This window comes from Mytilus californianus, unplaced genomic scaffold, assembly GCF_021869535.1.
Source record: "Mytilus californianus isolate M0D057914Y unplaced genomic scaffold, xbMytCali1.0.p SCAF_7, whole genome shotgun sequence".
Lineage (NCBI taxonomy): Eukaryota > Metazoa > Mollusca > Bivalvia > Mytilida > Mytilidae > Mytilus > Mytilus californianus.
In genome coordinates, this window is record NW_026262723.1 from 83,918,287 (window position 1) to 83,946,021 (window position 27,735).

At 32.3% G+C, this 27,735-nt stretch overlaps 1 protein-coding gene across 2 annotated transcripts in view; it reads right to left on the reverse strand.

Moving 5' to 3' along the window:
- Positions 1-14,565: 14,565 nt before the first annotated feature.
- The window catches only part of LOC127707895 (uncharacterized), a 30,400-nt gene continuing 17,230 nt past the window's right edge, over positions 14,566-27,735 (reverse strand). For both annotated transcript variants that reach the window (XM_052212652.1, XM_052212653.1), the window contains 8 exons: positions 27,525-27,692; positions 25,943-26,024; positions 25,045-25,229; positions 23,188-23,355; positions 22,057-22,184; positions 18,853-19,030; positions 17,008-17,178; positions 14,566-16,326 (listed from right to left, as the gene is read on the reverse strand). In XM_052212652.1, coding sequence (XP_052068612.1) covers positions 16,229-16,326; positions 17,008-17,178; positions 18,853-19,030; positions 22,057-22,184; positions 23,188-23,355; positions 25,045-25,229; positions 25,943-26,024; positions 27,525-27,692 — 1,178 coding nt within the window. In that variant the 3' untranslated portion in view covers positions 14,566-16,228. The remainder of the gene's footprint in view (positions 16,327-17,007; positions 17,179-18,852; positions 19,031-22,056; positions 22,185-23,187; positions 23,356-25,044; positions 25,230-25,942; positions 26,025-27,524; positions 27,693-27,735) is intronic.

The window sequence follows — 27,735 nt, forward strand, 5'->3', positions numbered from 1 at the left end:
TAGAATCAACAGATCCTAAGAAAGAACTAACTGAAAAATCTATTAATCCTATTTTTATTGGAAGTGTTTTTGTGATTAAATCAGTATTATTTTTTATTGTCACCGTAATATTATATTCACCTCTAATCGTGTAAGTGTGTTTAAACGTTATCAAGGTAGCAAAATCGGTCGGAGAACTTCCATCGCCGAAGTCATATTTTAAATATGTACTAAAAGGAAATCTTGAACAATTTAAGATAGACACACGAAATTCAACTGTTACTGGAACATCTTCTACAATAAGAGTTGTTTCGTCCAGCTCATTCGTACGACTTGTCATTGTTTTATTCATTCCTACCACTGTCTGGTAAGAAATGAGAAAATCAGACAGCTCTACTGCTTGCATATACACTTGCGTTTGTAAAGTGTAATTGCTGACATCGTTTTGGCAAAAAACGGTAGTATTCTTTAATCCATCAGTGTGAAAATTGTTCCATTTTTGTACAGGTTGGTCTTTAGTAATCATAACTGACATGTTTTTAAGAGGACGATCCGGTTCAAAACTATAGTAGCAGGTGACATTAGTTGGTGTTGGATCATTGTTGACCATATTAATGGTGTATAGACGCCATCCATCAGGTATTGGAAGAATCAACGGCGGATCACGAATTTTCGGAAGTAATTTTAAGTCTGGGATTGGAAACTGTATACGGACTTCATAATTTGTGAAACTGTTATAAAACGGATTCCATGTTCTCATTTCAACTATAAATACCCCATCTTGAGTATAACTGTATTCCCAAGGTGCAACGTTAAAGTCTGAATAAAATGCAGCTGGCGATCCTTCTTTTGTTACATTATCACCATATTTTATTTCATAATTAAAGCCTTTTTGTAGGATGTTATCGAACGAGAAAATAATATTTTCGTAAACTCTTGCTATGTTGACAGAAGACATTGATAAATTACTGATATCCTCCCAAACATGTACATCCAAAATCATAATTTTAGAGCTTATCTCTGAGTTTATGTTTACTGTTATGACAAAATCTCCCTGTTCCATATATGTATGAGTTAATCGGTATCCGTTTGTAAGGAACTCTGTCAAATTTTCTCCGATGTAAACAGATTCGTTCCAATCATCGTCATAATATATATCAAGAGTAAGATTTCCCATCGGAAGTCTAATTTCGGAATCTAAATACACATCAATTTGAATTTCATCCTCAGGTGATATGAGAATTTCAGTTTGCAATTCTTGAGATGTGTTTGTTTTATCGGGATTGATAAGGTCATCAGTCACATTTTCATTTACAGATTGTTCCCTGGTGATGTTGCTTATTTGACTGATATTATAAGTAGTAACATTGCCTACTTGGCTAGCTTTGGAAATATTTACAAAAAAACCTTCCACGGGACGAATTACCGTTATTTTTATATTTGTCAGGTACGTCTCGTCCAAAGAATTCCTTGCAACCACGGTAACATTATAATCATCTGGTACTTCATATGTATGGTATGATATCACTTCAATCGGATTCCCAGCAGTAATATCACGTTCAGAAATATTATCGCGTACAAACCATTCCACGTCAAGATTGCTCCCAGTCATTATGTTAGCTGGTAACACTTTTGCAGAATTGGTTAAAGCCAACATTGTATCAGGTACCTATGGACAAAAGTGAACAGTTTAAAAATACTTTAATGCAGAATACATACATCAATATATTATATGTCAGGGGTAAGAAAAATGATTCTGTCTTTAAAAAGTATAATAGTATATTTAAGTAAATAGTTAATAGATAGTTAAGTTCACAACACATAATACATTGATGTGTCAACAATGTTTAGATGAGTACTTTAAATTTCCAGCTGAACAACTTAACTCAAGATCGCAATAACATTTATTTTTTGTGTGTGTGCAAAATGTTAAACAATGGTCAAATAAAGTTTCAAATAATGTCATTAATTTAGAAAATCGAGATACATCGTCTATTTGTTTATCTAAATAATGAAATAATTTTCTCACCTGAAAACCAGTGATCCTTTCTTCATAGAATAAAACCAAATCTGTAACTTCTAAATCACCTTGTTCCGTTTCTACTCTAAGCATCAGGTGGTATGTACCAAACTCAAGTGAAGACAGATCTTGATATGTTACGTTCACACAACCAGTCTTCTTGGAAAGCTCAACGGTTCCGTTGATAAAAAGGTTTGTCGGCTGGTCAATAATTTCAGCAACAACCGTGAGATTTTCTCCTCTATCATAAAGGAAATTAAGTAGGGCAAACGAATTTGCATCGTTACTAATCTCAACAACAACACCCTCTGTGTACTCATAACCTGTTAATGAAATTAAACACAAATTACTTAGAAAAGAGAATCGAAAGCTACCAAAGGGACACTCAAACTTATAAGTTGAAAATAAACTGACAACGCCATGGCTAAAAGAGAAAAAGACCACAACAGACAAACAACAGTACACAAAACACAACATAGTACTCTAAAGTCTGAGCAACACGAACCCCATCAAAAACTGGGGGTGCTCTCATATGCTCTGGAATGATAGGCCGGATAGTAGTTACGACAATTGGAACATATCCGCTATCATCTGTGAAACGAGAATTCCATAACGGTCATCCAACTCGTAATGGCGTCCGTAAAATTTACGAAGAGATGATTTCCACTACACCACTTGGAACTCTTGGTTAAACAGCTTGCTTGTCAGCAGCAACCCATTATTAAGGAAATCATGATAGGAAATACAAGCCATGGACTATCATATTAACTGGCAGATATATACTCCGTATGCAGGCGCTGCTGGAATGTTGCTACATAGCTGTGATATAATCCTTTAAATATACAAAATACGCGGAGGCAAAATACGAAAGTCGACAAAAGGAACATGTAAAACTGTGAGCTACTGCTCACTGATGATACCCCCGCCGAAATATTTCGGTAAACAGAAAGTTGTTGAGTGATGAATCTGAAAACGCATCACAAGGTGTAACTTACTTATATAAACCCTGAAACCAAATTTCAGAAATCCTTGTCAAGTACTTCCTGAGAAAAATGCGACGAAAATATTCATGGGACTGACGGATGGACTGACGGAAGGAAAGACAGAGGTAAGACAGTATACCCCACTTTTTTAAAGCGGGGGTATAAAAACAAGATAACCAAAATACTACAAAGAAAGTTTTAAGATTGAGCAACACGAACCCAACAAAAAAGTTGGTTGATCCTAGGTACTCCGGCAAGGTACGCATATCCTGCTCCGTTGGTAATTAAAAAAATACTGAACTGAAGTCTTGATTTTTTCATTAACATAGAATGTAATTCAAATCATACGTATCAGTTTAAATTGACAGAAATATACCGCAAACCTTATGCAGTGTCAACGTTTCTAACAGGTAGAGTGGACAGTATTGTCATAAGATATTACCAAAGAGAAATCTAGAGCTTATTTTTGGAAGATCGTAAACAAGCCAAATTTCGTTCCTCTTTTACGTAAAGAGGTTTGGGTAAGTGGAGTATTCACATTTTAATTTTTTTTACCTATTAGCATGTTATATGTAACCTTGGATATAAATATCTTAGAAATGGTAAATAACCTATTTATATTCATTTATATTTTACAGCTGATACTACTTGTAGGAAAACGAGCAACATAAAAAGAGATATCAGCTACTGTTAGTGAACAATAACCTAAATTTGGTCACGTAACAGACCATGAATGAAGTGTCGTTTAGGAAGACAATTTGTCCAAGGAGAACACATAAAAGGTTAATAAGTTACATATCATGATATTTTTTAATGCAAAATGATGTCGAAAATCATTAAGGTAGCATTGAAAAGAATACTCGTAGTGTGACATTAGTTTACATAGGTATGTAAGAAAATAATTATATTAAAGAGATATTGTTTAAAACCTTAGGAACTATTCGACTGTATTTCAGTATATATATATATATTGATAAGTACGTCTAAACAAGAAAAGTAACACTAGGCCACCGAAAGCTGTGGTCTAGAGCGCTGGACACAGTGCAGGCGGTATTGTCTCGATATCCCAATAGAATGAGTTCGAATCCCGGCGAGGGAAGAACAAAAATTGCGAATTTAACATTGTTGTGCTGATATTTAGAGTAGTAACGTATATACATATTGATATACAGTCTAATAGTTCCTAAGGTTTTAAACAATATTTCTAAAATATAATATATATATATATACATAATTATTCAATAATATACGACTGAAAACACACCTTCACTGGTGATCCAATGGATGGATCTGTCGTAGAGTTGTCACTTGTTTAGACGTACTTATCAAATAATTATTTCCGTGACTGCATCTTACGATCCTTTACGATAGATAATTTAGCTAATCTGCAATCAATTCCATCTTCATGCCTAATATATCATGTACTGTGTTACAACTCTTGATTCTTCTGACGAGGAAAGGTAACACTAGGCCTGCGAATTTGCAGATTTAACATTGTTGTGCTGATATTTAGAGTAATTGCCTGGTATTTCTTCATCATAAGAAATCCGATGGATAAGGTATAATTTGCAGTTGTCACTATACATAGGCAGACATATACATATATTAATTTACAGTGATTGTATGCTTCTAAAAATAGATTAGCATCCTGTAATTATACTGAAGAGATAAATAGATGATAATTTCTGTACACTAAAGAATACTTCGTGTATTGCATCAGATGCCTTTGTTTAATTCCTACGAGAAGGTAACAACTCCCGAAACGAAAGCTGATTTTTATCAGCTATAGTTAGAGGAGGGGATAAGGCGTCTGCGCAATGCTATGCGGTGTTGTCGTAGGAGTTATAAATAAAAAGTACAGGTTCCAGCCTCGCTCGGGGAGGAAGTAAAGAATCAGATCTTCTCTAACATCGTTATGTTGATTTTCTAGGCACTTTATATATATATATTTATATATATATTTATAAGCAAATAATACAACTTTTGTCAGCATAAAAAAAAATATTTCCCTCTATGGCTATAGTTTGTTATGTATTTTAGCAATCTAAGTAGTCATCATTACATCTGAAGATAAACTGAACTGTTTTACAATATACAAAATATAAAAGTAATTAAAATATACCAAAACGTATTGTAAAATATCAGTTGTACCTCAACTGAGCGCAGAAGTTGATTAGACAACATGACAAATACCTTTAATCTTATTGTAATAATCTTCCATCAGAGAGGTACACGTTCTACATACTTGGCAATTTTAGGAGACTTGTCATATTCTTTTTACTATTTAAAGCGTTCGTGAATATGATAAAATATTGGGCTAACATTACTAAACCAGCGTTCTCCGGTCTAGCTACTTTGAATCGCCTCTCCCTTATCCAATATGTTAAGATGAGACCACTCCTCTTTCGGATAGACTCTTGAATTTTGAAGAGTCGAAATAGGATGAACGGATCATATCAAACCTCCAATATATTAAGATGAGACCACTCCAAGTCCAGGCAAGTTATCATTAGTTACTTATATTTACTCGCATTTTTCAATAAATGTATCGTATCGACCTTTACATGCACGAAATATTTGCTACTGGACGTTAAACAACCAACAATGAATCAATCAATAAATGTATGAAATATATTTAGTATATCCATATATCACCCTGGATGATTATAACAGTTCAATTACTGAGACTGACGTAAAATATCAATGATACCAGAATTCGTTTTTTGTTTTAGTATTTGAACAAGTATACAAGCAGATAATAACTCAGGCGTTAGTACTTAATGTTGCTTAAACAATAATCGATTCAGCCTTCATGTACATAGTCGGTGTCACATTGCTGTTCAATAACCTTTTTACCCCTTCAACAAATATTTATTCTTTAGACTATACATTTAATAAATGTTGTTTTTTTTACATTTCTTTGTTCTATTGATTAATTAATCAGTTAATTTATTTATCTAATAAGATATTGAAAAAAAAATTGTCATAATCTTATGACTTAGATATTAACATCCATCTTATATGTTTTCATCTTCGCATTAACTAGCTGTCCAGATGATTTTGAAATCAATTTGAATTTTTGAAGAGAACGTTTTGTTTTGTAAATTTCATATTTGAAATAATATTTTGTAGCTTTCCGATTGTCGTGATGTTTTCCTGGCAAGACTGGTACATCATAATATTCAAGGTTCATAAAAAAGGCCTTCTATAGAGTTCATTCAATAGTTTTTCTGTATAATTTTATATTTTGAGGGACCATGCATAAGTGACCCTTAGTGGTAGTATTGTTCATTAAAACACTTGTATAAAAAACTCACATAAGAAACCCAGCTTATAATTTGGTACGCCAGATGAACGTTTTTTCTATATATAAATACAGGCAACTGTAGTATACCGCTGTTCAATAGTCATCAATCGGTTAAGCGAAAACAAATCCGGGTCACAGACCAAAACCGAGGGAAACACATCATATAAAAGATGAAAAAAAAGGAACAACAGAAACACTGAACTGCTACAAAAACAAACACCAATATACATAGAAACGGACTATTTGATAACAACTGCCATATTCCTGACTCGGTACAGGACATTTTAAGAAACAAGAGGCTCTCAAGAGCCTGAATCGCTCACCTGTATTTCAGAGGAGAAGATTTTTAAATGTTAGCAAACTTGATGAACAAATTGTGTAAAATTGTCTTTAAAGGGCAATAACTTCTTAAGGGGTCAATTGACAATTTTGGTCAGTTAACTTTTTTGTAGATCTTACTTTGCTGAACATTATTGCAGCTTACAGTTTATATCTATCTATTAAAATATTCAAGATAATAACAAAAAACTGCAAAATTTTGTTAAAACTACCAATTTGGTGGCAGAAACCCAACAATGGGTTGTTCGATTCGTCTGATAATTTCAGGGCCGATAGATCTTGACCAATAGAACAATTTTACCACTTGTCAGATTTGCTCTAAAAGCTTTAGTTTTTGAGATATAAGCCAAAAACTGCATTTGACCTTATGTTCTATTTTTAGCCATGGCGGCCATGTTTGTCAATGGATCAAAACTTCGGATACATATTATAACTAGATACCCTAAGGAACATTTAGTTAAATTTTGAAGGTAATTGGCCCAGTAGTTTCAGAGAAGGTTTTTTAATGTTAGCAAACTTGATGAACAAATTGTGTAAAATTGTCTTTAAAGGGCAATAACTCCTTAAGGGGTCAATTGACAAGTATGGTCGTATTAACATTTTTTTGTAGATCTTACTTTGCTGAACATTATTGCTGTTTACAGTATATATCTATCTATAATAATATTCAAGATAACAAAAAACTGCAAAATTTCCTTAAAACTACCAATTTAGTGGCAGTAACCCAACAATGGGTCGTTCGATTCGTCTGAAAATTGCAGGGCTGATAGATCTTGACCAATTGAACAATTTTACCCCCCCGTCAGATTTGCTCTAAAAGCTTTAGTTTTAAAGATATAAGCCAAAAACTGCATTTGACCCCTATGTTCTATTTTTAGCCATGGTGGCCATGTTTGTCGATGGATCAAAACTTCGGATACAATTTATAAACTAGATACCCTAAGGAACATTAAGTTAAAGTTTGAAGGTATTTGGCCAAGTAGTTTCAGAGGAGAAGATTTTTGAAATAGTTTACGACGACAGACGACGACGACAGACGACGGACGATGACGGACGCCAAGTGATGGCATAAGCTCACATGAGGCCCTTCGGGCCCCGGTGAGCTAAAAACGATGGGTTGAACCTTGTTTTATGGCTAGCCAAACCTCCCGCTTATATGGCAATAAAAAATACCGTTAAAATGACAACATTACGTGACAGAAATACAGTACAAATAATCGAAAGAAACTCAGGACAGAGAACTACATAACTCATTAGTCACGCTCGAATCAAAGTGTTGGAAATCTAGTATTTGATACGAAGTTAAAGAGCATTAAAACCGAAAATTTCGAAAAATTGTGCCAAAAACATCTCCAGCAATCTATACATGAGGTTGGAATAGCATAAACTGAAATCAAAGCAGCGAGCAGATATGGCACCCGGATGCAGACTTCAGCTGGCCCTTATACATTAAGGTAAACTAGTTCAGCGAAATGTACACCAAACTGAACAAACCGAAAAAAAAAGACTAACAAAGGCAGCTAGAGGTTTCTGACTTGGGACAGGCGCAACATTTGGAGGGGTTAAACATGTTTTGTGAGATCTCAACCCTTCCCCTATACCTGAATACAATGTGGGATAAACAAGTACACTGGGACATCTCAAAGATTTTTACCTGCAGTTCCACTCATGTTGATCATTGAAGTAAACATTCGGTGAAAAGTCTCATGGGGCAATGTTACAATCGGGGAAAGGAGAACGGTATTGTGGTTACGACAAGTGATCATCTGCGACACAGTAAACTGTCAACCAAATCTTAATGGTTCCCGTTATACTAACGGGAGGAAGACAACTTTACCAGTTGGAACCACTGGTGCAAAAGCTTCCTTGTAAGCAGCAACACCATATCAAGGAAAGCATGATAGGAAGCTAGGTCCTGGAATATCGTATCTACTGGGAGATAAAAACTCCACATGCAGGTGCTGCTGTGAAGTTGCTACACAAAAATTGAACATTCACATTTGAAATCATCTCTTTTGTCGTAAAGCTTAGTTCTCAATCAACCTACATTATCAAGATATGAGGTATAATTAACGGTGTATGTAGTATTTTTTATTCTTAACTCATTTTGATAGATCTAGAAAATATAGTCACCAAACTTTTATAGTATCAATGAAATGACATCATCTATATTGCGGGAAGTTAAAGGAAATTCACCAGTAACTATTTTTTCTTTAGAAGCTTCTGTTTGCAGTCTGTCAACTAAGAATAAAGGAACATGTTAAAAGGCAGATGAGCACAATTGGTTCTTATATGAATGCCGATTGTCTGTTGGAATATACTAGTAGGTCCAAACGTATCAAATATGTCTTAAATAATGGTGTCAGATGCAATGAACGTTTTGTTCGAATCAAGAGTGAGTTTTTTATGATGTATGGATTGTACCTTCCTATTTTTTCTTTCAATCTGTCTAAGTTGAGAATAAGAAATACACGTAAAAAGTGTAAAGAAGTCAATCTTTTTTTATACTGTTGCATGAGGAGAGGGATAAAGATTGTATGTAATAGTTCTTTTTAATTCTTTAGTTTTCATATCTGATTCACAGCATTCTTAGAGTAGGTAGTTTCCCAATAACGCTGAAGTCCTGTTTTTATTGCTGATAAAATAGTTTAAAATTGTTTAGAAAGATGTTTTGTGGGGCCTAGCAGACAAAGCAAAACAACGTTGTGTGTAAGGACATTTGTGTTATTTGGGTATCCAGTAGAGTGAAGGAAGATCCAGCTCTTCTTCATTGGTTAGAATTCCAAAGGAAACTAAAACTGACTTATGAATGTTCAAGATTTCTCTGTATAATTTCATATTTTGAGGGACGATGCATAGGTGACCCTTAGTGGTAGTATTGTTCATTAAAACACTTGTATAAAAAACTCGCAAAAAAACCCGACTTATATTAAAATACATTTTGGTATTCAAATTTGATGGGTCGTAGGAGTATATGTCGGGTTTCTATTGCAAATTGTCAACACCTAATTCCTTTATCAAGCAGTTAATATAATAAAATCTACAAACAAAACTATATTGTTTGTGGTTTTGTCTGCAAGGAAACACCATATTTGTTATTGAGGTAGGACAAATGTTAAGCAACATTTGTGTCTTTGAAGATAGATGTGACACCAGTGTTCATAAACCCATTTTTTATGTATCGTGCTCAATAAAGTGCTGAATGAGAAATAAGTATTGTTTAATGATATGATTTAATAGCTTCAATTTCAATACATTGCAAGAATATATTGCTATTCCCAAGCTTAGATAAGCAGGACTGCTTACAATACACGTATGCTCATAAACCAGTCTGTACAAATGTCAAAGATACTTTTACATTTCGCACTCCTTAGGAAAGTGTTCATCATGTCTACATAGTTAATGTATGAGTTTCTGTTTATCAATATAGACTGGGAGGACAATTACAAAAATAAAAAAATAAATAATGATAACAAGTTTAGCTTCAAGTGACGAATGGAATACCTGTTATTTTTAGAATTTAAAATAGAGTTATAACTTTGACCAAATTGTTCAATGCCCTAATACTATTGGCAGAGGAATGCCCTTTTCAGTTTTACTTGCACTTGTTTCCTCAGATGAAAAAAAATGATGAAAACACTAATCAAATTAAGTAGCAAGAACCCACGATCAAACTGTGGATGTGCACATGGCAAGTGAACGTTTGGTTATAAATCGCACTTGATGAAGTCACAAACGAGGAAAAGAGAAAATACTGGATTGTGGCTACAAATAGTAAAACGCACTTCGGACGCATGAAATTATAAAGTGTTGTTTTCCTGAAATATCGTTTCAGCTTGGACATATATACCCCATATGCAAGAGCTGTCGGAATGTTGAAAAAGAGAAGTTCCAAATACATTCAACATTTCATTCTGAAATACTGACATAATGGCCTATTAAGTAAAGTTCGCCTTCAATATAAATTTATCATTGACACATGATCTAAGTAATAAAAGGAACTGAATTACAAGAGAACCTCGATTTTATTTGCAAAGCAAAAAGAAAAACAATTACAAAAATAAAAAAAAAATAACAATAATAAGTTTTATAGCTTCAAGTGACGAATGGAATACATGTTGTTTTTAGATTTTGAAATACATAGCAATTTTGAAAACTGGTCCAAGTTATTGAACGTCATTACAGCAGTTCTAATCAATTATTTTAATTTTAAAGTATTTTTTCATTAATAATATTCTGACAAAAAAAAGAATTTATAAATTATAAGTGCATTGAAATTAGGAAACTCCTACGGGATACGTTATCTAATTACTAACTATTGATTATGTAGTGTATAATCGTGAACAGTATATCAATATTATGAGAAATACAATCTTTAATTAATAATTTCCCTGGAGGATAAGTAAATGGCTTATTTAATGATAAAGACTACTAAAACTGGCTATGCTAGAACTCTTAATGACATACATCGTGTAAATGATCTATATCCTTTTTGAACATTTATAATTATCAGTTAGTTACCTAATAAATTATTTATTCACTATCTAAAAAGTAATGAAAACTCTTGTTTTATCATGAATATTTGAATATCGCATTAGGCCAAGGTAATATAGCATTGTACTTTCAACTTTTTTATATACGTTTGTAAAATTGAGTCAGATTAAACTTTACCTATTAGGTGAATCATTTAATTATGTTAGCCCATATAACAGAAAAGCGTCGACCGCACAATTTCAAATAAAACCTTAAATTTATATAGCCCTGGTAAGCAAAGCCTGAATATTCATTTTGACGTCAAATTCACATTGATTGAAATTATTTTTATATTCAGGGAGTTGTTTATGTTTAATGCGTATTACTCATATTTTTTTCACCATAATGCAAAGAACATGTTGAACTCATTTCATCTGGGGTCACGAATTTTTACATGTGTATTCTTCAGTTGTTTGAATTTCATACTGGTTAATACCCCAAAAACATAATGAAATACTAATCTCTTGGAAGAATTTACCCCATGCTCTTAAATCAAAGTCGGTTTTCTACACGAAAAGATATGTCTTCTCGGTTTCGATCTGTCCAAGTGACAAAGAACATCAGCTATGAAATAATTCGATCTTCACTTTAAATTTGATAAAATAAAACTCCCTCCTTTCTGGTCAATTCAAGTAAAACTGCAAGAGGAAATTCATCAAAAAAGGGAGAGAAATCTTGTCAACTAATACACTCAACAGTGTACTTTACGTATTTTTATTTGTAACTTTACATGTTTATTGAAGCTGTTTGAATAAATAACCTGATTTGATATATTCAGTCTTTAGTTTTCATTTTTTTTTTGTGTTCTGTTGTTTGTCTTTTGGTCTTTTTATCCTTTTGCCATGGCATTGTCAGTTTATTTTCGACTTATGAGTTTGGTGACTTTAAAACAACACGAGGAAACTGGAGATGAATGCAAATGCTTATATGAACTCTTAAATTGTTCATGAAGGAATGTTTTTCTAACATATTCATTCGGTAATGTACGTATACGTAAACTTCCTTCTTCCAAATGCCAATCAGTAAGAGACTAAACAGACATCATTTAATAACACACATATGAGTGTGTAGTTTTTATTATTTAGAGTTTTAATTTTACGACATATGGTCTAGAAAAGGTTTATACGAACGTAAAACTTGTTTAGTCCAAATACATGTTTGTGCCAGTACCAAGTCAGGCTATCTGACTAAATGTTCGTTGTTAAATAGACATAAGAAGATGTGGTATGAGTGCAATGAGACAACTTTCCATCCAAGCCAACATTTATAAAAGTAAACCATTATAGGTCAAAGTACGGTCTTCAACACGGAGCCTTTGCTCACACCGAACAGCAAGCCATAAAGGGCCCCAAAAATTACTCGTGTAAAACCATTCAAACGGGAAAACCAAATGTCTAATCTATATAAGAAACGAGAAACGAGAAACACTTATGAACCACATCAACAAACGACAACTACTGAACATCAGATTCCTGACTTAAATGCCTTTATTTACAAATCCGGTTTGTATTAAAGAGCATGGAATTAATTGGTTCTTGGTGTTATCTGATGAACTGTCCAATATGTTTTGTTAAACGTGATACCCTTTTATGTTTTATTGAGACTATTATGTTTTTTATATCAGCATTGATTTGCGTCTGTCAATGGATAAAAGGAGAAGGTGTGATAATGCCACTGTTGAACTTCCGACTCTTGAATATGTAAATCAACAAAGCATCATAAAATCTGAAATATAATACCATTCTTTCGGGCATCAGTATTCAAAAATTTGAAATTTTGTCTGACATATTGGCAACAGGGCTTCAAACGAAAAAGTCATTAGTGCAAAACATGAAAATAGCCTCGATTTGATATTATTCGGTACAACTTTTCGGGTAGCTTGGTTTTCAATGCTCTTCAACTTCGTATTTATTTTGCCTTTTAACAGTTTTGATTGGAGTGCCATTAATGTGTCTAATGTAGACAAAACGCGACCTGGTATACCAAATTAGAAGCCTGGTATCTTTGATGAGTTTTGCTACAAAATGTATTTCAAAATATCTGTTTGGGTAAAGCTCTTGCTCAAATATGCCAGAACGACTGAAATCGGCACTTCATAAATCACGAACTGGTCGAAGTTGTACGATGTGTCGGTGTCTCAACTCACAAGCAATATGTTTTTTCGAGGTCTTAGAAATTTATATACCAGTATAGTCGTCTGATCTGTAATTTTTACGAATGTGTCTTTTCCCGATTGTGAAATTTTTACTGATTATAAATTCGAATGGCGGGTGATGCATGCAGAGCAGGAGACGCTTACCCTTTCAACGCATCGGTTCACACTCCTTTTGGAGTTCATGTGATTCCCTCAGTTTCTGTTTGTTGCCTTGATTTGTCTATCCCTAGATAATTTAGGAGATTTGAACAACGCTAAACTTCTGTCGCCTTAATATTTGATATATATTTTGACCAATAACTATTCATGAAAATGCCATTTAAGGTCAAATACGTAAATATCGCCGTTTGTTACCTCAAAGTGACATCAAAGGTGATCTTTCGTCACTAACATTTCCATGTCATGTCATGTATCTATACAAATTAGCATATTTAAGAAAGGATTGAATAGGTTTACTATTTTTCAATTTCTGAGGCCAAAAATGGCTCTTATCATTCTTCCTCTTGTGTTGTAAACTTCTCAATTTATGAAATGTAGTGTATTTGTTGAGAACTTAGAAAAGTCATTCGTTAAGAATTTGATATGAAGATTTAGGATCAGCATCAAACAAAATAGTAATCCGACCGTATATACCGACATTATTTATGATAATACGATTTTCATTAAAAAAATTCTTCTCTTGAAAAGGATAAAGTGTATAACAATCAAAATCAACATGATATCCAATTTCAAAATCCACCAATGTTAAATTCATATGAAGAAATTCCGATTCTGTAAAAACAAATTCATTATATTTTTGAATTGATTTCTTAAATGCGTTTAAAAGAATGCTAATAAAAAATACTATAAAGAAACTTGAAATTTCCTTTGACGGATTTGATTCTTTTTAACAAGTCCCATAATACATGATCACAAATATTCGTTTATAACATATTTAAGAATTATTATAACGATTTCAAAAAAGTTTGTCTTTTTAACGTGTAATATAATGAATGAAACTCAAGCTGATTATATAAATACAAAAATTAAATGAAAACCCCTACCTGTTAATAAAGATCTACATGAATGACAAATGGTCAAAATGCAAATCAAATATACAAGAATGCCCATTGTCCGTTTAAGCTATAACTCCATGTGCGCTGGAATCGTTTTCTATATTCATTTAAATACGCTCTCTGATAATTGACTGAGAATATTGTATTGAACTTTAAACATTATAAGTATTGAAATGAAAAGAATATTTCCAGTATCGGATCTCAATTTTAATTAAAAACTAAGTTATAACGAAGTAAACAAATAGTTACTGGTTTACTATAGAAAAATACAGATCTATATGCTGTGTACAAATTGTAATGTTGTACTTATTAAAATTGTATAGAATTTTTGTACAAGTTATTGGTATTTTGCGAACATCTTTACATGAATGGTTAAAATAAGCAAAATGTTCTTTGATTTAGCATCTCACTGTCTTATTTGACTTCATGCTACAGCCATTTACATTACACCGTAATAAAGTGATTTTTAATGAAATTGTAAGATAATTTGGAATCTGGTGTCACTGAATAAATATAAACAGAATCTTACCCAATCTGGTATCCTCATTTGAAAGTTTATACCAAAGAGGACAATTCCTTATGTTATGATATTATATATAACATCAGTACGGTTAATTGTTGCAGATAACATATACACGTATCACTGATTGAAAGAAAAGATATTTCACAATACTGATAACTTGTACAAAAAGTCTGTACAAGTTATAATCATATAAGAGTGGCAAAAGATACCACAGGGACATTCAAACTCACAAGTCGAAAATACACTGATAACACCATGAAAAAAAGACAGACAAACATTACAACTTGCACACAACATATATATCGTCTGAATTTACTGAAATATACTCACAATATCAAGTTTTGGAATGATAAATTAATAGAATGCGTGAAAAGGTCGAAATCAATCTTGGATCAATATGACGAAAGAAAAAAAATTAATCAGTAATCAGTAGGTTTTCTTTCCTGATATATTGTCCAGTATACTTTTATTTTGTTTGTTCCGTTCAAAAGCTAGAAAAAAATTACTACATTCAGGCCGGTGAACAAAATTTTAAAAGCAACTATTTTATTAATGTTTATATGAATATGGTTGAAGTACAAAGTGTTCAAATTCATATAGTTGACCAAAAAGAGGAGGTCTAATAAAAGCAATTATTTGGCCCATGAAATTGCAAAATAGTATAATAATTCAAGACTAAACAGAATTATGTTAATTTTAATGATAAATGAACAGCTTGATATAATGGAACACTTTAGTGCATAAAGGTCACTTGTGATCTCACTCGTCATAAACATGTCACAATTGACATAATTGATATAATAAAGCCAATGAACGTATAGTTTTTGTTTAGAATAGATATGAAACAAAGTTACTTTTTGATTTTCAAATTCAAGGGGACAAAAAGTTACCTTGTCATACCTTCTCCTTTTGAAGCAGTAGTCTACGAATTTAATGAATGAGATGAATTCATGGTCGTGTTTTCAATCTGGGTATGAGCAATGCATTAATGATGAGTATTGAAGAGATCGCTTTACTAAAGACATAATACTGCGACAGTTCTCTTATGAATGTAAAATGTATAAAATGTTTGGAAGCATTATATCATAGTGTCTAGGATGTTTTCGTTTGGACGGTATTTACATTTTCTTATGTTATTTCTAATAATATTTAATAAAAATCTTTTAAGCAGCGCAGACGGCTATCAGTCTTTTTCGGATATAACAAAAGCAATCAGTGTACAAAAAAAATTTCATGTGCATGGTGTTCACTCTTCTTTCTGTTTGTATATAGTAAATAGTTTTAAAAGAACAAAGTTTATCTTTGAGAAAGACAGTAGTGTTTGTAGAATATTTTTATAACCAAAATACTGTAAAAAGTAACGTAAAGCAGGACACCGCTGTCATCAGACCTATTGGTGTCAAACTTAGAATCAGAGCTCGGAAAAACCAATCTGGAAAGATACAAACAACATATATCAGAGATTAAATCTGAACATTGTAACTAATAATAATTTTCGATTTTCAAATCATATTTCAATTTAAACGATTAAAAGGAGCCGTGGAATATATATGTAACCCAATGACAAAAAACACCGAATGACATCTATTATATGTCGACATACGTTCTTTAACAATTATAGGCACATGTCTATTCAATTTGTCAAGCTCTTAATCGTCCCGAGTCCTGTGAAAAATATTTCTATCAATTCTCAATCCGTAAGTGACAAAATAAATTATCTGACGAGGTTCCTGGCATCGGATGGGAATATGTTCAGTAAAAAGAAATGATTAATACTTTTGGAAAACATTGTTGCGACATAGTGACTATTGTGTTTTTAAATAAACATTTTCCATATAGAATTGTGGTATAGAAACGTGTCTGATATTAAAACCCGTGTGTTGACCTCAAAGTGCCGATTTTTTTAATTTATGATGGTTGTGTTAAACTAAAACCCACAACCCGCCACTTAGCTTCTTTGAAAATTTCGTTTAGTTATATGAAAATTATAATATTGATTTTCAAACTAGGTGAAAGTAGATAAACAATGCAATTTAAGCCATTAATTTGACTTAGACTTAAAACATACATATATACGAGATATGTTCTTTGTTATAAACATGACGATATTTACCTGGTGGAACATATGGCTCGATGATTTTCACTTCTGTCAATCTTAGAATTAAATAACTGTACGACGAACCATAGGGGTCTTGACAACACACAAACACACGATACGAATCGATGTCACTGTACTCAAATGCTGGCTCTGCTATGGTATATATCCAAAAGCCAGTAACATTTCCTATGATATTAAAAAAAAACCATCATATATATATAGACAACCACAACAATTGTAAGGTATATAGTAAGGTTCATTGTAACGTAAGGCCATCTTTGGTATACAAATCACTGTGATTGTTTTTAGGTTTATTTGCAAGGACACAAAATAGAAATCAATTCTAATGTATTTGGAAACTGGGCATATATGATGCATGATTTTTTATTATTAATTGTTTTGGCTTTTAATTAGCTGTCAGTAACTGCGAGTACTCTCAAATCGTACTTTCTTGTTTATTTGATCTGTTGATACTAATTGTAATGCTTTTTTGTTATTTAATGTTATTCAGTGTTATATCTGGTCTATATACCAGCTTTGATAAGTGTTTGGTACTACTATAAATTTTCACTTCGTACTATGAACATCAAAATTATTTATTTTGTAAAAATATTTCCTTTCTCTATTGGAACTGTACACGTATACCTAACAACAAAATTATTTTCATTTACCTGTGTTTAAAGTTATTGCAAATGGCTGATATTTTTGTTCGAGCATATTGTTTTTCTTAAATTGTTTAACATTTCATACCGATATAACATGTTACCTTTATTATTATTCCCTTAGTTTATTTATTTTGTATTTACATTGTATCATAGGTCAAAATTATTTGTTCAGTGTATGTTCACTGGTGTTATTATGTCCTTTGATTGAGTTAAGCTATTTCAGTTGATATTTTATAGTGTGTCTTTCTATGTTGTGATGTTACACTATTGTTTCAGAAAAAGGGTGAAGGTTTGGTACCATTAAAACGTTTAAACCCGCTGCATTTGTTTGCACCTGTCCTAAGTCAGGAATCTGATGTTCAGTAGTTGTCGTTTGTTGATGTTGTTCATAAGTGTTTCTCGTTTCTCGTTTTTTTTTTATAGATTAGACCGTTGGTTTTCCCGTTTAAATGGTTTTACACTAGTAATTTTGGGGCCCTTTATAGCTTCACTGTTCGGTGTGAGCCAAGGCTCCGTGTTGAAGACCGTACTTTGACCTATAATGGTTTACTTTTATAAATTTTGACTTGGATGGAGAGTTGTCTCATTGGCATTCATACCACATCTTCTTATATCTATATATGACAGCATATTGCATCACGTGTTTCTGAATGTAAATACAGAACAGTTGAACAACCGTCACAGTTTGGTCGTCTCAAAAAATAGGGGGGTGACTAATCATATTATCTTGTAGAATGTATAATATTACTTATTTTCGTGTAAATATTTGCTTATACAAGATTAAAAAACTTTGTCTTGGTTAAGTTGATTGATTAATCCTTACTCCGATCTCATCGGATTTGTTAAAGGCTTCAACAGATCAAACTATAACTCTAATAATTATTCAATCATTCTTTAAAGGTTCTTATGGTAATGAGTTTTATATCTTATTACATGTGCTGCTCCGTTACTAAAAAAGCATGCACACTTTTTTTTAGTTCGTATTGTCAAGATTATATTTGTTTCGAGACAGTTTCTTTATTTTCGAAATAAATCAAAAAAAAAATGTTTCATGAAAACTATCTCATAATAAGAATCAAACTTTAAACAGTAATAGTATTTTTAATGTTTCTAAACTTTACCATGTTTACAAGTCTAGTATTTTTCTAAATGATTATAAATCCTTTTTTTTTAATTATTTGTACACGGAGCATACCATATTCATCAGTTGTGTTCTTCAGCTCAAAGTTGAACGTATTAGGTAAAGTGAACGGCATGGTGCAGCATATTTCATCTTTGGTGGCATCTGTAACATTAATTTTGAACAGAGGAAGTGCCGTTTTGGTCGTCTCAACAATTTCAGTAATGAACGGAAGGTTGTTAATGATAGGTGGCTAAAAGAAATTAAAAGTTAATGAAAGGTGACTAAAAGAAATTAAAAACAGTCTCAACACCTTTACACCAAATCAATTGAAGATACATTAATGATAGTTTCATACAGTTATGGTATTTTTATTAGTTAAATTTGGCTTTGAACTTGCTTCAATAACTGTAAGTATCCTTGAATTAGTACTTTGTGGTTTTTCATATTTTGTTAGTTTTAGTGCTAAGTACCGATCTAACTAACTAACTAACTCACTAACTAACTATAAAACTTACAAAATAAAAAAAATCTTTTTCGAAAATTTTCATACAAAAAGTATTTTTTCTTACTGAAAGCTTTTTCTCTGATGCTGAAATAGTACATATTTCAACTGTTTATCTCTTGATAAAATATATAAATTGTCATTATTTTTAGAAATATTGAGCTCGCCAATTATTGTAGTAGTTACAATTTATGATGAAATGGAATTCTTTTTTTCTACACATTTTAAGATACAAGGGGGACATTCAAAATTAATAAATAAAAGACAAAACGACTTCGTCGTGGCATGACATGTACAGGACGGAATATTAGAAACATTTGATATTAGACATGTACTATGTCAAATTCAAATTTCTTCATTTGTGAATTTAAGATTGAAAAGCAAGTTGGAGCAGGACAAGAAGAAATTTCTGTTTCTATTTCTATCTATTTTTTATATTAAACGACTTAAGCTCTATGAATATATGAATGTGTTCACAGACAACAATTCAAATATTTTAACATATATTTTTGAAAACGATCAAACATTTATTAGTATAAATAATATTTCGTTTAAAAAAATTACAAACTTGTACAGAAATACAATGCAATTGCTTGGTGCCCTATTTTAACAAATTTGTGCCGTTAGGGATTTTGTAAAGTAGAACTGGCACAAACAAAATAAACTAACAAACGACAATGTTTTCAAATTTCAAATTGTTTCCTTTTTAGATTTTAGGGTCCTTCCTTAATACATGATTTTTATTTCGTCTATTGTAGAATAATTGTATGAAAATAGCAGAATTTTCAAAAGATCCATTGCATTTCTATTGTTACATGGGAAATCTAATTTAAAGCGTGAACGAAATTTTCAAAATTAAATAAATTGTTAAAAGATCTTACTCATAAAGACACGGAGATGAGTATAATTAAATGTTTTATTAACTTCGTTAACAGTATGAATAACAGTAGATGTATGTTGACATATATCAGTAATCACGCGTTACTTTGTTACACTGGGTCGATACCTCTGCTGGTGGACTATTAGTCCAGGAGGGTATTATCAGCTCAGCAGTCAGTGCTTCGGTACTGAAATGATTTATAACAAACCTTTCTAAAATTGTCCGTTAATAAATTTTGAATTTATAAGAAACTAAGGTTTCATCTCCCACATTCAAAGTTGACCTTAGATAAATTTGGCAATTTTTTAGGTCCTTTTGGGTCATATATCTCTTCAACTGTTTAGGTTATTATACATTCTTGGCTTTCAAGTATTCGACTTTGAGCGTTTCTGATAGAGTTAAATCCAGAAAAGCGTTTCGGAAGCATGAAATTTATAACGTGTTTTCATTTTTTACTAACATCATTTATAAGAGTTAACAGTAAGTGTAACAGTAGATGTATGCTAACATGTATAAGTGCTCGCGCGTAACTAAGTTTACTAATCTCGCTATAAGAGTTAATAGTAAAGCTAACACTAGATATATGTTAACGTGTAACAGTACCCAATCGTTAGTAATTTTACTAACCTCGTTATAAGAGTAAACAGTAAGAGTAGCAGTAGATGTATGCGGACATGTATCAATAGTATTAGTACACACTATTTACTAAGTTTCCTAACCTCGCTATAAGAGTTAATAGTAAGGTAACATTAGATGTATGTTTGGCATGTATCAGTATCCACGCGTTACTAAGTTTCCTAACCTCGCTATAAGAGTTAACAGTAAGGGTAACATTAGATGTATGCGGACATGTATCAATAGTATTAGTACACACTTTTTACTAAGTTTCCTAACCTCGCTATAAGAGTTAACAGTAAGGGTAACATTAGATGTATGTTTCACATGTATCAGTATCCACGCGTTGCTAAGTTTACTAACCTCGTTATAAGAGTTAACAGTAAGGGTAACATTAGATGTATGTTTGACATGTATCAGTATCCACGCGTTACTAAGTTTACTAACCTCGTTATAAGAGTTAACAGTAAGGGTAACAGTAGCTGTATGCTGACATGTATCAGTATCCACGCGTTACTAAGTTTACTAACCTCGTTATAAGAGTTAACAGTAAGGGTAACATTAGATGTCTGTTTGACATGTATCAGTATCCACGCGTTACTAAATTTACTAACCTCGTTATAAGAGTTAACAGTAAGGGTAACATTAGATGTCTGTTTGACATGCATCAGTACCCACGCGTTGCTAAGTTTACTAACCTCGTTATAAGAGTTAACAGTAAGGGTAACAGTAGCTGTATGCTGACATGTATCAGTATCCACGCGTTACTAAGTTTACTAACCTCGTTATAAGAGTTAACAGTAGAGTAACAGTAGCTGTATGCTGACATGTATCAGTATCCACGCGTTATTAAGTTTAATAACCTCGTTATAAGAGTTAACAGTAAGGGTAACAGTAGCTGTATGCTGACATGTATCAGTATCCACGCGTTACTAAGTTTACTAACCTCGTTATAAGAGTTAACAGTAAGGGTAACATTAGATGTCTGTTTGACATGCATCAGTACCCACGCGTTGCTAAGTTTACTAACCTCGTTATAAGAGTTAACAGTAAGGGTAACAGTAGCTGTATGCTGACATGTATCAGTATCCACGCGTTACTAAGTTTACTAACCTCGTTATAAGAGTTAACAGTAAGGGTAACAGTAGCTGTATGCTGACATGTATCAGTATCCACGCGTTATTAAGTTTAATAACCTCGTTATAAGAGTTAACAGTAAGGGTAACAGTAGCTGTATGCTGACATGTATCAGTATCCACGCGTTACTAAGTTTACTAACCTCGTTATAAGAGTTAACAGTAAGGGTAACAGTAGCTGTATGCTGACATGTATCAGTACCCACTATTGTCACAACTTGAGGTTTATCCACTCCACCTGGTGGCCACTTCACTTTTAAATCAAGGGTCACTGTTAACATAAAAGGCTGTTAAAATTTACCTAACTAACAATTCGTTGTTATGGTTCAGCAGACAATGATGATCAAATTATTATACAATCATTTGAAACAATGAAATAAGCTCGGAACATAGAAAAAAACCGTAAAATACTCATGTACGTGTAGCAAAACTTAATGAAAAGTACAAAAAAGAAAATTATATATATGTAAAGACTTTTGTTACATTACAAGGTTTTGAATGGAATGTAATTGTAATTGCGATTGTAATACAATGATATTGTTTTTCGATTTATGCGAAATACAGATTAAATTAATCAGTTCTACAAAATGATGCTTTTATATCTTAACACTCCACAAAATGTTTTTTAGAATAGCGTTCATATAACATTTTAATCTAAAATTTAGTCCAATCAAGTAATATGTGTAGTTGTAGAGTATAAGTTTGTGTAAAAATTTCCATGATGACCATTTAGGTTTCAACTTTGAAATTTAAATGAGAAATTTCCATGATGACCATTTAGGTTTCAACTTTGAAATTTAAATGAGAAATTTCCCAATAAAACAAAAAAAAAATCACATGTAAATAAAATTCGATAACAATGGATGTCAAGAAGTTAAGTTCCTTGCATATTTTACTTATTATTTTCCATTAAAAATTCCATGGTCAATTGAATCAAAAGTATCAAAAAAAAAAAATACCCCGATAGTGATAAATTGTAGGTAACTCGTGCGCTACAAATTCATGTTTTAATCAGTCGCTAGTTTTCTTTACCCGAATTCTTAGATTAATTAATCTATAAAAAATGAAAACAGCACGTTATAAATTTCATGCGTCCGAATTATAGAATTATAACACCTGACGATGGATAGTGATCTCTCTGTGTCTTATTGATATTTTAATCGAGACTTTCAAAGAAAATCGTCCTCCGATAACTTTGCCTGAGGTAGCTAAGGTTTTAGTGCCTGACAAACAGTATCTAATATATCGTCTAAAGGAATATTAAATAAGCTTACTCGTTTCAATGTTTAACTCCAAATGGGTAAGATCCCCTGTTACTGTAAATTCGTAGTCTTCGAAGGCATCAGGATCGTCAATTGTAAGAAAAATGGCTGCTTTACCAACTGCAGTGTTCTCTTCAAGTTCTGTTTCGTTTTCATTCGTCCTGATAATAATTTCAGTGTCTGCAATAAAAATTACCAGCTATTTGCAGATTAATACAACCGATGTTAAGGCCTGGTGACATCGCCACGATTAGAACGGGCACACTCTTTTTGCAGATCTTTGATAAAGAAAGATAAAGTTTGACTACTTTGGTCTAAAAATCATAAGAGGTTATAACTAGACTGACACGCGATACTGTACATTCTGAAATATGAATTAGACAAGAAAAATTGGGTACAGATGTCCAGCTTCATTCATGGGGTTTATTCGAAATCCCTACCCATCTATATGGGTATTTATATTCTATATATATTCTTTATATCTGGACACAGTGTAGGCGGTGTTGTCTCGATATCTCAATAGCATGAGTTCAAATCCCGGCGAGGGAAGAACAAAAATTTGCTTCCGCAAATTTGCAGATTTAAAATTGTTGTGCCAGATATTTAGAGTAATTATGAATATAATATGTGTTTTCAGCCGTGTATCACCTTCATTGGTGATCCAATGGATGGATCTGTCGTAGAGTTGTAACTTGTTTAGACGTACTTATCAAAATAATCATTTCTGTGACTGCATCATACGATCCTTTACGATAGATAATTTAGCTAATCTGCAATCAATACCATCTTCATGCCTAATATATAATGTATTGTGTTACAACTCTAGATTCCACTGACGAGGAAAGCTGAATTTTTAGTTTAGTCTTGTTGGCCGAGTGGTCTAGAGCGCTGGACACAGTGCAGGCGGTGTTGTCTCGATATCTTAATAGCATGAGTTCGAATCCCGACGAGGGAAGAAACAAAAATTTGCTTCCGCAAATTTGCAGATTTAGCATTGTTGTGCTGATATTTAGAGTAATCATTCTATATATCTATATATTCCATTGGAAAATCATAACCCATTTATATATTTCGAAGCTATCAGATAAACAATCTATACATCTTAATAAGATGTTAACGACATGCTATCTTTCTAGATAATAAGTTGAAAAGACCAGTATATAGTTTTTACAGATATCTTTAGGGAAGATGAATATGTATGACCCATTGACATTGACATATATATTTCTATCCATTTGTTATATTACCTCAGTAAAATTTTACCCCAATGATATATCTAACATTCTAAAAAAGTTCCCATACCAGCGGCATGCTTGTGTATATAACTTTATGAAAAAAGAGACCCCAATTGTGCGCTTATCCAACAATGTTTATCTGACGCTATCCTTTAGCTACATAATTCATCGATTGGGTCACGAATGCCCATAGTGTTAATTTATTCAAATCAGATTCTGATCTTCGCGTTCTTCCGTGCATATACATGTACCCCCCCCCCCCCCCCCCCCCATTTACGCCCCTCATCTTCCGTATACATTTTTCTTCTATCCGTGAGACATTTCTTAATCTATAACCCATCTAAGCAAATAGAATCTATATGATATATACCATGCTCCTTAGGAAACTCCTTAAACAACATCACCAGAAAACAATCAGAATTAACTTTTGTTACGTAATAATTTGAAGATGGCATGTTTATTTTATAAATATAACAGCTTTGTGTCGTGATGCGAAGCAATCATGAGACCCTCAACTGTTGTCACTCGTTGTTATGCTTGTAAATGAACGAATCAAGTAAACTAGCTTACTTCATGTTTTGCTTCATTTATGAATCTTCCTTGATTTAAAACACGCTTCTTAAAATATACTTGCTATTTTTCGTTGTAAATTTTAGAGCCCATGCTTTATCAGCGATAGTGGACACAGAAGAAATGTCGATCGTTTCACCAGCTTCCAATTCTCCCGAAGACGTAATTTGTATTGTTGACTGTGGACAGTCACTACGTGCACTGACTGTACATGTCTCATACGATATTATGTTGGCACCAGATGAATACCTATAGAGTAAAAAAATACATTTTTAAAAAGTGTACTACATCTGTTTAATTGTTCAATGCCGTGATATGAATTGTGCCACACTTTGTGTTGAATTTCATAAAATACTTTAACCTTTGTAAATATTTTAAGCTTATATATATGATAATTAAATACTTCTACTGAAGTAAATACCATTTTGATCTCATTTGGTCGGTCTTTTCAGTGTAAACGGTCAGTCTTTTTCAGTGTAAACTGTCGGTCTTTTCAGTGTAAACGGTCGGCCTTTTCAGTGTTTTTCAGTGTAAACGGGATATAATTCAAACGTGAGACATATAACATGTTCTGTCTTATAAGAAACGTTATATTTACGATACTCAAGTTTAGAGCAAGTTGTGTCGCCTTTTTTGGAGGCCTCTATCATGCGATTATTCTGTATCACCAATCATGAAATAATCTGCTCCTTAGGAAACTCCTTAAACGTTTTTAAAGAATATTTATTCATAACAGTACAGCCTGAACTGAGTTAACATACAACAGATATACAATTAACAGAAAATAGATAAACAATATATTCAATAGTCAGAGCAATGGGTTAATAATGAACTTTCACAATTATATCATCCTTAAAATGTGTGTGTATATAAGACATCCTCATTTAGAATATCGTCATGTACTATAACTATACTATGGAACTTTAGCTTCTTATCACCCCTCTTTTTCATAGGTTACATACCATGCAATTTTATCTCCCTCTTTGATTGCAATATTTTCGTCGGCAGCATTATCATAAGTAACCAAGGTATCTACGTAAGTGTCTACAAAATTAAATGACGCTTTTAAATCTGATGATTATGAAAAATGATCGAATCGGATAATGAAATAAAAAAAATCTAATGAAGGAAAAATGCAATTCATTTGTCAGACTTTTCATTCGACTAAAAAACTTTTTTTATTTTATCTTTAGATGACAACTGTTTTTACAAATATAGAAAATGTATTTTTAACTTGCTAAATACGCGGAGATAACTTATAAATGAATGCAGAGGATTTTTTCTATTTTGGTATATAGCAAGAAAAATACTAAAGGAATCAAAATTTTCTTTTTATTCTTTGAAGGCATTTTATATAAACGATAATCTCATTTTATCTATTTTCATATTTTGTCATTTTCATTTGACCACGAGGGAACGTAATGGAAAGGTATACTATCGCATAGCCTTTAAACTCGTTTTGAATGAGGTTCCAATACAAAATACCTTCACTGGAAATTTTATACCCTATAAAAAGAAAGAAATTATTAAATTTAAAATGAATATAGAGATATTTTAGTTTGTTATTTGAAAAATTCTGTCAAAGAAATTCATCTTCTTTAAAAAAAAAATCGATATAAATCTGTTTGCAGGATGAAGATTGTAGAACTAAACATTCCCCACAATAACAATTAAAACATTAAACAACAACATCAGCAATAACAATGATTGAAGTTTAAACGCAATTAAACAATTTCAGAATTTTCAACCTTCTCTTTCAAAATGATTTAAATCAAGTGCAAGCCAACTTAGATATGCTGAAAAATTACATTGATTAAAAAAAAACATGCTTTTTATATATCTAAAAAAATTATAGTCTATTTGATGACCTTAAAATAATTAAATTGACAAATTAGATTAAAAAGGTACATTAAATGTTCTTATACAACTTTTTTTTTCGATGTGAACAGTTACTTTGCATTTTCAATCATGCGTTTTAAAGGCTACATTTGTTAATTGAACTTTAATGTGAGTAAGTAACAACACTGATACTATAACACAATATGTAGTCTCGGAACAGAACAAACAGTGTGAAAACACTCGAATTAGAACTGAACAAACAGTGCAAAAACACCCGAATTTATACATTCCCCAACAAAAAAACTTATTACAGAGAACATAAGAACAATATACATATATGCAGTATATTTATGCATAAAGCATCCGATAAACACTGTAACGTCAAAGATGGATAAAAGACAGTTTAAGGTGTATTAGGATGACGAGTCTTAAGTTAATAGATTCGGCTCGAACCAGTGCTATTGCAGTCTGAGTTGTTCTAAATTATTGAAATAGAAGGACCTACATACTAACTACCCTTAAGACTTGCTTTGATTCCATCGAAGTCAACCCATAATTTCCCGTCTATACACTATCCATTTGATGACCCTAAGGTCACTTAGGACGAGCACGTTTAACAAATCATATAATCAACAATCTATATATTAGAAAGAAATTGGGTCATTTTTCCAAAAAATAAAAAAACCAACAAAAGCATTCATATACCTGGAATAATTATTGAAATGAACCCTATAACTCTGTAAGTATTGGTATCTGTAGGTCGTAATACTCCGATCTTTAGTGTTCCGCTGGCTTTGACATAAAAGATCCACGATGTAACCACTCCACAACATGTTATTTCCCAAGCCGAATCCATTAGTATGGTTATTTTACCTGAAATATGTATATTACTATATTGAAGTTCAAAATGTTAAAT